General features: G+C 39.4%; 1 protein-coding gene across 5 annotated transcripts in view; it reads right to left on the bottom strand.

The window, feature by feature from the left end:
* Positions 1-4105: 4105 nt before the first annotated feature.
* Positions 4106-12959, bottom strand: part of NEK11 (NIMA related kinase 11) — an 84091-nt gene continuing 75237 nt past the window's right edge. For all 5 annotated transcript variants that reach the window (XM_051789108.1, XM_051789109.1, XM_051789110.1 and 2 more), the window contains one exon: positions 4106-5035. In XM_051789108.1, coding sequence (XP_051645068.1) covers positions 4831-5035 — 205 coding nt within the window. In that variant the 3' untranslated portion in view covers positions 4106-4830. The remainder of the gene's footprint in view (positions 5036-12959) is intronic.

The raw sequence follows: 12959 nt of genomic DNA on the forward strand, positions 1-12959 counted from the left end.
CTTTGTAGGCTGTCTGTTGCACTTTGCTACATATGCTCAGGCTACTTCTCTGAACCATCATCCAGTCTTCTTCCTGCTGGACACTTCAGCTGGGAGGCCTGGGAATCTGGGATTGCCTTGGGGCTGTTTTGTACAGCCCCTGGTACAGTAGCTGATCACAACGTTTGGGGTTTTTTTTAACCCAAGGAGCATTCAGCCGTGTATTTTTACCTGCTTGTAAGAATTTTTCAGAGCAATTGGCAGATATTTTGTTTATCAAGAGAGAAAAAATATTCTTGAAGGTTTGTTGACATGCTGTGGATAAGGATAGATACAAACCTATATGTATATATACATGCCTGTGTGTGCATGTGTAGATGTAGAGAGATGATTGATAGATTGACAGACAGTTCATGATACAATCACAATTCATTTTTTTATGTAGATACATATACATAGGTACAACATTCCCAGGCTTCCTAAGACAGACTGCAGATTCTAAATCTTAAAATATATCAATAAATAGGAGAGTTAATTAGTAGAAAGGAATAATCTTCTCCTCTTCCATTTGCCATTTTAATTCAGGAGTATTTTCTTCTTATTGTTTGCACACTACTGCCTTTGTACTTTGATTACAGCTACCCAGTAGTAAAAATTACAACAAAACTGAGCCCATTTCATCTGTGGGATGATACTCATACTGTGTGCATTTCTGGCACATTGCAAAACATTGGGAATCCCTGGCCAGGTGTCATCAAGTGGAATGGAAAATATTCACCCAAGAGGTGTACTGTTAATCCAACTGACTAAATGTCTGTTTTCCTCTATTGAATTTTCTGCTGGAAATTTTCCTATGACCTGATTTTTGCTTCCTGAACTGATGAGGTAGAGACAAACCTGCACAGTATGAGAATACGGGAATTTAGGGGCTGTAATCAACCATTCACGAACAACTCAAGACTGAAACCTGTCTACAGAGCTAAAATGGCAAATTATCTGTAAATACTAACTTACTTTCCTGCCATGATGGCCATATCCTGATACAGATAAAAGAAAACCAGACCCATGTATGGAACCAGAAGCCTTTGCGCATCTTCTCTTGGTGTGACCACTGGTCTTGAGTGAGGTCAAGGTTTCCTGTTAGTATTTCACTCATTGTCTCATTTCAGATACTTCAGTGGCCTTCAGAAAACCATTCACTCTCCCTTCATTCCCCCAACCATAAATGAGTGACAAAAGAAATAAGACTGGGTGCGGTAACTAAGTATATGAGAAGGTGTAAGTGGAAGGAACCTACAACCCTTTCCTTCCTCCTCCATCCCTTCCCCACCCTCTATGCCTGACCAGTCTGAACATAAATACATTTGCCTTTGCTGTTACCAGCTGTCCTTATGTGCATATACCCAGCACATATGGATAGAGTTATCATCAAGGCAGTCATATTCCTGAATGGCAATGATCATCAGCAAAGTCAGCAGCTGGGGACTGTATTTTCATGAGACTTCTGCTTCTACCAGTAATGACCTGCAAAAAACTTTCTGCTGGACCTTTCTCTAATGAAAAACATAGTTTTCAGTGGAGACAGGCTAAAGAGTTTTCAGGTTATGCTGTGTTGTGCACACATATTACAAACAAATATGAAATCGAGTACACCTATGGACCTATTGTTCCTGTCTCCAAATGAATCCCCTGTTTGAGAGGTCAGTCTGAACCGATCTATAGCAAAGACTGAAAGGTCAGTCTTTGCATTATCCACAAGGCTACTTTGCTGACTCCTACCTTTTTTTTTCACCTGCGTATCTGCTCGATGCTCCATCACCCTGGTTACATGTGGACTTGGAGAGCCAGCAGTGGTCAGGGGTGAGCTCTGGCTGTGCCGGGTGCAGGTTTGTTTGACTGTGAGGGCACCTTGGAGCTGCACATTGCATGGCAGCAGTCACAATTCTGGGTCCTGGAGGAAGGATAGTCCTTTCCTGCAGGCAGGATTTTCAGACACTGGAAACCTCTAATTCATCCTGTAGAGAGGGAACTCTGATGCCTTCTAGGAATTATCTGGCAGAACGATCACCTCTAAGAAAGGACTTTTTGTTTGCTGAGAAAAATATGATTGGTCTGCCCCATAATCCAAGTGTTGACAAGATGTTGACAGTTATACTTATCAAAAGACTCAGATGTTCTTTTCCCCTTTATAGTTCAAGCACCTTTTTACCAGGTTCAGGACCTCAAAGCATTACATAATTACTCACCTCGCTTCCGTTGTTTGCAATATCTCTTCATCAAGCAGTACAGTTTGTAGCAGTTTTAAGAGAATCAATAAAAAAAGCAGCAAGGTTGCCTGATGCTCGTGAAGCTTTTGATACAAATATGCAGGTAAAATGGAACCCTTTATGAAGATCTATCCACAGCCATATAATGTCTTTACGTTTATTTCCTCACATTTACTTCCAGCAGCTCTGTTGCTTTCTTATTACTGAAGATCCACAATACCAACAATCCTCCTCCTTCTAATGACCACCAGCAATGGGATTTTGCAAGTCAAAGCAATAGTGATGTAAGAATTTCCATCAAATCCATGGGGTGTATTTCTGTGCTTTTACTACAGTTCAAAGACAAAAAGTTTCCTGCTGTGTTTAATATGTATACTACATTGGCTATTTGTAGCACAATTGATGCAAAAAAACCTCTGAAACAAAGTATGGTTTAAAGCATATAACCAGCAAAGCAGTAACCTCCAGATCCTCACATACCTTGAAGGTCATTCCCTGCAGAGAGCAGAAAGCAACTGAAGTAACTGTAAAAGGCACTGTGATTTCTTTTTCCTGTGCAGCAAATGAAAGAAAGTACTGCTCATCAGAAAGCAACCATTTCCTTGAGGGCAATCTGCATGGCTAAACCATGTTTGTCAGGTTTTAAAGGTTTCACTTTAATGATCTCCTTAGTCCTTGACTGCCTTAAGGAGCCTGACCCATTCCTCTGTGGGCATTTTTTCTTGCATGCTGCACAAAGAAAAATCTGAGGAAGCCTTCATCACTAATAAGAAGGAATTGACTGCTTATAGAGGCTGGGTTTGGAGGTTTTGTAAGAAATCACTTTGAATCACAGCCAGAGGTAATCGCAGGAGTGAAGATTATCTCCCTCTGACCATGTGTAACTTATTGTTTGCTTTCAGACTTTACAGTCCCTGCAACATCCAAGTATTCCTCCTATATCTTGGACTTCAGCACTCCTGTTTTTAAATAGTCTTAAATAAAGTTATGTGCAAAAAATATGGAAGCAGGTACACAGGAACACCATTGGGAAGGATGGGGAGTACAAGAAGAAATAATAGGAAAGAGACTGCAACTTGACTGAGAATTTGAACTTCAAACTGTCTGTCCACCTATGGAATCTGAATCACCACACAGAAATAAAAAAATGTTCCCCTACCTCAGTGACCATCATAGTGGATTTTAGCCTCTGGTTTGCAACACCATGTATTACAAATAAAAGCTGAAACTAGACATGTCAGAATCTCTTATTACTTTGAGCTGGAAGTACAGTGCCACATCTATAGCTGGGCATGCCCTTTGCTTCCTCAGTTTATGTTGCTGCTAAAATAGGTCAAGATGACTCTACTTGCCTTTTGCTTTGAGTCTCTTAAAGCATGTCATAAAGATAGGCCAGTAGCACTGCTTAATTGACCATCGATACCAGTATCAATACTAGCTGTAAATAACTCATCTTAGGTCAAATAGAAATATTTTTTTCAAATTCGTATGAATTTCTTTTAATTTATTTAATTCAGTTCCCAAGTCCTTTAAGACTTGTAGCAGAAAAGCAGGAAACATAAGGATTATGATAATGGCTCAGTGCCTCAAATTAATTTGGTCCACAATTCATTTGAGATTCCTTTACAGATTGTACCACTTTGTTATCCTTTAGCCTTTTACACAGATGGATGAAGGAGCTCGGAATGCAGAATAAAGAAGGAAGAGGTAGAAGGAAAACATCAAGTATATAATCAGAGCATGATATACAATTGAAACCAGCAGAAATGTGATGCATATGAAGAAGGGAGGATAAACACTAAGAAAAAACATTAACGGTAACAATGTGCAAGAAAAAAATCAATTTATTGTTCCATCTGTGTAGAATGAATTTGATTCAACAGTCTCAGAAGTCACAGTGAGGATTCTTATCTAACAAAGTCAGTTATAGCTCAGGCCACATGTCTGTCTTTTTACAGACAGTGTACAGAGTATGACCAGACATCTTTCTGCCATTATGAATATATACACCTATCTCAGTGTATGTTGAGCATATGTGTATTTCCACAGTTCCTTTGAAAGTCACAAAGATTAAATGCAGCCCTTTTGAACAATCAATAATAACAAGGCAATTAGGGGCTGAGTGGCCATATAGATACATGTATGTTTAAGGGTAAATCTGCCAAAGTACAAAAACTAGAGGTTTAAATGCCACAAGGACCAGTTAGCACAGAAATCAACAGCAGCTGGAGTCTAATCCTGCATCATTCTATCACAGGAAGCTTTGCCAGTGATGCTCTGAGTGCAGGACTGGTGCCTGGCTACAGCCTGCCTTTAAGTGGTAGAAAAAGGGAACTTGGGTAACGGTGAATGCTCCCCTCCACAGTCACGAACAATTGTTCTTCCTGCCCCTGTAATCTGTGCCATATTTACCCACTTCTCACTGCAGTCTGGATTCTCAAATGGAGCCTTTCTACATGCTTATGTACTACATTAACCTTCAGCAGTTTCCTTCAAATACCTGTACTTGCCTGCAGGCCTGAAGAAGGCAGCTAAGCACCTTCCCCCCTCCTTGCCGTTTCCAGCGCTGTTACTGACACACCTGTTACAGCTGAAGATGAGGTTCTGAAGCCTGTAGCTGTTCCTCGAAGTACAGAAGCTGATCCACTTCAAAGCAATCGCTTGCTCTAGCAACTAGCTTCTCCAAACATCGCCTGATCTCCTCCTCACTGGCATTCTGCTGTCTCGCTTGCCTGAGATAGCTGTACACAGCTTCGAATACGTCCACTCCCAGCTTCCCAATGGCAGATCTGGGGATAAATATTGCACAGAAGGTCAAGTAAAAGTTAACTCACATTATATTAATAATACAAGCAATAACTAGCAATAACTGATTTTTTCTAAATGTTGTAGTTTTGATTAAAATGATATCATGATGCACCTTATTTGTCTGACAGCAAAAGCAATTAAAGTTTCCTGGAGAATTCCTCCATGATTGTTTGCTATACAAAGAGCCCAGGAGTAAAAACCTGGACATAGTAAAGTCATGGGAAGCATGGTCATCGTCATTGTTACAATCTTTTCCATGCTGAGTCTGACATACTGTTTTATCTACAAAAAGTCTGGTATACACACATGTATTATTTCCTTTGGATTTCATCAAAACCAAAAAGGAGCAACCCCAGTCAGCTGAACAACAGTGGCATTTTATGTGAACACATTTTGGGATTCATTGCTTTATTTTAGTTTCTATCAAATGCAAGAAAACCATTGTACAAGCTCAGCATGAGCTAACTGGCACTTATTTCTTTTCCTACAGTGCTCTCCTTTTATCAGAAAACAGATCTGTAATTCAGTGATAAAACATACACTCACAGCATCTTAATGTTGACTTATAAAGAAGACCCATTTGAAAACTGCAAGGTAATGAACAGCATTTCTTCCTTCTAAAGGAAAATGTCTTTAAATTCACATATCACAGGCCACAGGTAACAAAATTTTCCACTCAGTGATAGCTTCATAATATTTTGATGAAAATATCAGAGTAATTTTCCTTCAGCATATCAGAGACTATCTACCCACTCTGTACACTTCTGCCACAGGATTTGTGCTTGTTTTTTTCACTAAAGTTCTATATGTTAGAGCAATTGAGAGTTGGTTGTCTTTTAGTATCTGACTTGCACATTTTAGAGGTGATGATGCCTCCAATTAGTTAGAAAGTTAGCTGGACTAATTGGAATCACATTGCAGGAACACCTGCAATTTGCATTAAAAAGATGTCTTACTTTGGTTAGGTAAACTTGTGCTAAGCAGCCTTTCCTCCCACTGGCATTTTTGCTAGGATTTCAAAAGTATTTAGGCGGGACAATCATTCCCTTTTCCTTCATGCCATGACAGAAGATCTGTCATGGTATGAAGACCTCTTCAATAAAGCTTCTCAGCAAATCTGAAGAAGGTTTCTCTGACAAATTTCTCCTCCAGATACTAAAATAATTGTATCTGAGATTCCCAAGTATTTCTCAAGCATTACACATGTCATTTTAGAACACCTGATGCCTTAACGCTTGTGGTAATTCTTTCAGATGAAAAGGGGGTACTCGGAAGGGAACCATGTCATATGGTGCCTGCATTAGGCTCAGCCAATACTCTCTCTGCACATGGGTTCAGAGGGAGGGGGCACAACACTTCCCATAGCAGTTTAAATGGTTAAATCTGCCTCCCAGCATCATCACATACTCCAGTTGTAGTTTTTTGCTGGTTTCGTATTCATTTTGCTACACGTCTACCACCAGGGCAAGGTCAACTGTTCCAACAGCATAACCTACCTAAAGGGGTAGTTGTGATGCCTTTGAATTTTTAGGATTTTTAGCTTTTTGTAGATTTTAATGTTGCTGTATAGTCTGTCACACTTTAGAATAGTAGTTAGCACTCATCAAACCTTATTCCCCTATTTCATATTGAATTTTCTCAATTCTTTAGGCTTGTTTAGGCTCCTTTCAAGGCAGGACTATAGTAAACATATTCTGTTTAAGAACATATGCACCTCAGGCTTGAACAACAAGATACCATCACAATCAAAGGAACCTTCAAGCCCGGAACCTTGGAGAAGCTCCAAAGACCGTATGTGTTGTGAAGAAGAGGAAGATGAAGAAGAAGAGGAAGAAAGGCATCTTAGGACCTCCAACTCAATTTCTGGGGAGGCATGCGGGGGGCAGAGCTGGGGGCGAGTAGTTCTCAGATCAGACCACAAATTGTGCATGCCTTTTTGTACTCCTTGCGCTAGAAGACCTTCATTAAAGACCTGTTCTATATCTTATCACTACTAAATCAGCCTGGTGAGTTGGTTTTTTTCCCCGATTCTTAGGCAACAGTTGCTTTTCATCAGCGGACATCCTGTTACTGCTGAAGAATAACATCATCATAGTGAGGCGGCAGCCAGTAAGAGTCCCATGTTATGTATATTCCCCCATTCTTAGGAAATGACAAAGAATTTTACTTCATTGCTTCTCAAACTTCTACTCTCATCCCACTTGCTTTCTCCTTTTCTTGCACCTTGGTCATGCCCAGGTATGTTCCCCCTTTGTCTTCACGTTACCCCTCCTGCTGGCTCCTGACACAGAGGCAGATCAGGAATTTGGGGCAAAGAAAGCCAAGACCCAGGATCAGAAGCCACAGGGCCAAGCTGGAATCTCTGCAGATTCAGACTGGACTCAGTGCTGCTTCCCATAACTAGAAACTGCCTTTTTCTTTTCTACCAATAGTGTTGTTCAGGGGAAAACTAAAACTCTTGGAAATAATTAATTCCCAGACACTGGAAGCCGAGGGATTGGATTACCATAAAAAGCTAAGTAGAGATTTGTTTGACAAATAATGTACATTTCTTCACAAAACATCATCAAAAATATCACAGTATTTCTCTCCAACAGTTAAAAATCAATATATGAGAAGCTATTTTGAAATCACTGTTACTTCATCAGTGCCTTTACTGACTCCTCTCTCCCTTTTAGACAAGTGTGTTTAGTTTTTTGGCAGAGCTGTCTATTTAAAGATGAAAAATTAAGCAAATATGTACCTTGGGAGTATTGCTTCTGCCAATAAATGTGACCTGCAGACTTGAATCTTTTCAGTTCAGCTTGGGAGAGCATGCAAATCAGCTAATCAGTATAATAGCTGATACAATAGAATTAATGGGGAAATGTTCATAAGTTAAAAATTAAGGGGTAGGTAACAAAAATTACAACCTGCTTTTACAGAAGAAGACATCAGGCTCTGTTTGGACTTGGGAGTTGCATTAATTTGACTCTGCTATCACATCATGCATTTTCTGTCACAGAGGCAGAAGTGTAGAGTTTAAGACAGTAAATGTCAAAGAGGTGTTACTGAGTGAATCTATCATCCTGATTGAGGGAAGGTGGAAATCACTTCCCAGAAAGCAAAGTTTGTCCATCATGGCCCTGATCCTTTGCTAGGGGATATTTGTTCATCCATGTGAAGTCCTACAGAAGCACAATTATGGATTTTGCACTGCCCTTCTGCTTATAGTTGGTTTGATTTCACATAAAATACAGGACACCTGCACTACTGTTTTGAAATTAATAAAAGCCAAATCACCAAATGTGCTGTGAGAGCAAGTACAGAATTCCCATTTATACTCCCATTTGGCCATCCATGTTTTCTGATTTACTGACATTTACTCTGTGCTATCTTATAGCTCCCTCACCTACAAACTCACTATGAATCATCATCTCTTTCTCAGCCTAGACAACACAAGCAAAGGGGATATCTAGGATTTCATTACTGTGACGAACTTTGTGGCCCAAACCCCCATCCCAAACTGCCCTAAATTGTTTTTCAGTGTGCTGAAATCAAAGGAGTTACATCGGGCTCTACCATTAAAGGGTCTGACCCAGGATGATACACACTAATATGCTTAAAAGTCATAGCTCAGATTGTTTTTTCTCCCATTTCACTGGGTTACAGAGGCTTAGATACATGGAGAGATTCATTGAGCACAACTTTTCTCACTCCTTTTGGCTCTAGAGAGCAGTCTCAATGCTCCAGACAGAGGAGGCACAGGGCTGGGGACCTCCACAGCCTGGAAACATGCTGCGACCACCAACCTGTGGCTGCACAGCAGATATTGCCAGTCTGGGGACACTGTCATGCATGGAAGCTGTGGTCTGAAAAATAATGCCTCTTTTTGCCAGCTTTTGTGCAGCACACAACCCACGCCTGAGAAAATTAACTGGAACAAGCCCAAAGGCCATAAAAGCAGACAGATATCTCATTTGTGGATAATAATGGGGTTTGGACACAAGATAGAGACTTAGTTCTATCAAGGATAAGACACTTCTGAGCATGTGAGAAGCAGGAAGAATATCAGCAAAAGGGCACTTACTACTTCGACTCACTGCTGGCATTAGAGGGGAGCTAAATAAGAGCCTTGAGAACTGCAATTTTATACTCAGGCTGCCTAAAAGTGTTCCAAGTAATTTAGCGCATCTGGGCCCAAATGAATTTGTCAGGCTATCTGGTGATTTGCAGCTGATTTCCTATGCATCACTGCAAAAATTACTGAAATTTGACAATACAATAATGTTGTGTTCTCGACTGGCTGAGGAAGTTGTAAATCTTTCCCTAGGTGAACAAAGAATTTTCTATTATCCCATGGGTCTTTATTTTGACTATTCTGCTACTAGCTACATATTAACATTTCCTTTCTGGTTTGGAGATCAATCACAATGCACGTACCTTTATGCAGCACTGACAAAAGCCACAAAACAAGATTAATGCTTACATTTGTGCTCCTCCATGGGCATTAGCAACCGGGTTAATATCTCTCAACAACTTGTCATTGCCTGCCTTGAAGGATGAATATGACACAAATCAGAAGCTAGAGGGGTTTTCAGCTTCTCATTTTCAAATGTCATTCAGCATGATGGCAACTCATTTAAAACCATCCTGCTCTCCCTCACGCACTCCCAAAGGGCAGTGTCACTCTTTGCTTGAAAACACCCAGTTTTCACTAGTGCCTCCAGGGAGCTGTGGTGTGGTCTGTGCTTGGGAGCAAGGAGAGGCTCTGCAGGTGCCGAGTCACCATGCTCTGCACAAGTCACTACTGAACACGCCAGAGTAATACCACGAAAGCCCCTGTGGTGGGGGGCTGGATCAGGCATCAGCAACAACATCTCACCTCTGTGGTAACAGGCAACACACACACTGCTCCTAAGAAAACCACAGAAAATTCAGTTATTTCAAAATACTGTTGTTACTCATGCCTACCTCAACCTTAATAAAGAAACTTTCTGGACATGGAATACCCATTCCAGTGGGCATTTATTTATCTTTTTGGATGCAGCCAAACATCTATGAGCATACTCTAAAGCAGAAAGCAAATCTGTCTTGATTTGGGCTCATGAGGCACAAAAGCAAGTACAGGGATCTTTGAAAGGATAATTTAAGTAGACACCACTAAATTCTGTTCTCCCTAACCCAAGGGTGTCCCTATGGAGTTCAGCAGTATTACTTAGGATTCTCATCAATACATTCAACTCCGATTTGTCCCTGAACATTTTATTTCCAAGCATTAATTTATTAACCTTATATTTCTTCTTTAAAACAGTACAATTGTTCCACTTTGCTGTGAACCAGCAGTGACATGAATCTTGGTGAAAAAGATTGTTACATTTAACTCCCAAGATGACTCTGCAAAAGAATCAGGAAACTACATACTTTTAATCTCATACAAAATTCTGGTTTCTAACTGTACCAGAAAATCTTAGGATATCTGCCACAACGTCTCATGGTTCAGTAAACAAACAGGTTTATCTCAGAACACAAAAGATCTTCGTCCTCTCAAGTTACCTTCCTGTCATTCAGTTTGCTGGCATTACTGACTATGAATGTTTAAAACTTCTTTGAAACTTGAAAGAAATGGCTCTGGGTTCAAAACTACACTTGCAGCAAAGCTTGTCTGTTGCTGTATAACAACCCTTTGAGATCTGCTAGAAGAAGTGCATAATAAGTTCCATGATTTATTTTTCAGGAACTTATTTCTAAAGGTAGGGTGACACCTTTCTAGTTCTGACAGCTGTTCAATCTTGGGAAATGGCAAAGCCTAACAAAAGGCCTTATTAAAAAAAAAAAAAAGGAAATTGAAAGAATTATTATATAAAAGCTAGTTTAAAAGAAATCTGAATTGCTAATATTAGCCTTCACCTTCAAGCCTCAATAGACTTTGACTTTATGCATATTACTGTTGAATGAAAATTTCTTCACTTGAAGACACAATGATAATTTTCATAATTTGTCCTTAATTGCTTCCTAATTCCTTAATTAAAACACCTTAATTTGATTGCAAACAAAACTCTCTGATGTCCTACTTCAAAGACCTGCAAAATCCAAAGCATATTTAGGACACGTTTTCCCATAAGCCAGGAAGGATCTTATTATTAAAAGATGTAGACACACAGGTGAAGAAATATCAACAATAATATTCCCCATGCACCTCATTTTGAGAGATAAATGAATTTTTAAAATAGGAATTGAAACTGACATCTGCTCTTGGAAGAGGTGTTAATTAGAGTTTAGAGCTGTTAGTTGAAGTCTAGCTACTATGAATTTAGAAGATACTCTTTCATAAGAGAAAATGGGTTTTTTTAGTTTTTCACACAGAAAGAAACAAATTACAACAAAACATAGCCATTTAAATCAAACCTGAATATTCCAATTTTAAAGTCTTCCTTCCTATACCAGGAAATTTACTACCAGTACTAAAAATGAGAGAGGAAACATATTTGCTTATATAGAGCTATTCTTCATGAGATAGGATAGGTGAGAATCATGCCATTTAGTGCCCATGAAGAATCACCCAAAGCACACTTCCCTGGGCTGCAGTTTCTTTATATGCAATCCGAGACTTCCCAGTCTTGCTAAAACTATTTTAAACAACATCCTGATTTTTAACAGTGCCATGGCATACAAAGAATCTTTGAAACGTCATTAGTTTAATTCACTCAGCATCACTGATCAAGGTCAAGCAAAAATTCATGGCACATTTAACACATACCTGATGCTATTTGCTTTGTTTATCAATGCATTTGTTTTAGACAGATGTGCCTGAAAAGAAGCACAATATACAGCTACATCGTGAATGTGGGCATGTGAGGATACAGTAGTTACCTCTGAAAAGTCAATAATTATATACAGTTCTCATAAGAGTTTAAGAATATAACTGCAATCTCTTTTGTTCAGCTGTGTGGCAATACAGAGTTAATGCTGATTTCTTCTTACATGGTTTGCTTTTGGGAATTGTACGTCTAGATGCCTGAAAATACAGCATAAAAAAAAACCCAACAAAGAATACTACTAATATTCACAGAAACATAACAATCATAATATGCTATCTAAATAATTTGTTTCAGCTAGTAGATTCAAAAACATAAAACCCAAGCTCACTCTGAAACGTGACTGATGCAGAAAAATTGTCATTAAGCTAAAATGCATTTTTCCAATATTCAACTCCTTTTATTTTCCTGCAGAAAGATGTTAATGGAGATACATGTCTAATGTGTTATGTTAAAACTAATAGCAAGGTTAGGCCTTACAAATACTAGTATCCTCTGGTTTTATCACAATCTTTGGTCATGTCTAGCTAACACAAATATGGTGCATATACTACTGTGAACGTAGTACAGTTGGTTTGGTATCTCCAAACTCTGAAGACCAACACCTCATGAAAACAAGGTGCTCAGCAAGGAGGTTCCTTGCAGAAGGAGACAGACATGCAATAGAGCCACCTCTGATGCTGCTGCACCCTCAGAAGTGGCGGCTGCTCTCTTTGGAGTAATGGCAAACGCGGTGTTTTGGATCTGCAAACCTCTTTCCCAATGGAAGGGGAAGTTTGTATGTTGCCCAGTCTCTGGTGGTTTACCCCTATTTTTTATGCTACCAGCTGTGCATTGTTTATTTTCTTCCACACAGGGAATGTGAGATGCATATACCTTAATGACTTACATATACAAAAGAAAGAAATCACTATGTGATGACTGAGAAATAAAAAGTAAGATTTTTTTCTTACAGAGAAGTATAGTATTAGAGTAGCAAGTAGATAAGGATAGAAGCAATATGGGACACAACACACATTGGTAGTCCCGGCAAGGGTTTGGTAAATGTCCTTTTCATATTCCCTACCTATATTTCCCCTAAGTGCCTCTGTAAACTTCCCAAGGTTGC

The sequence above is a fragment of the Manacus candei genome, unplaced genomic scaffold (assembly GCF_025592945.1).
Source record: "Manacus candei isolate 608988 ecotype Guabito, Panama unplaced genomic scaffold, ASM2559294v1 h1tg000026l, whole genome shotgun sequence".
NCBI lineage: Eukaryota > Metazoa > Chordata > Aves > Passeriformes > Pipridae > Manacus > Manacus candei.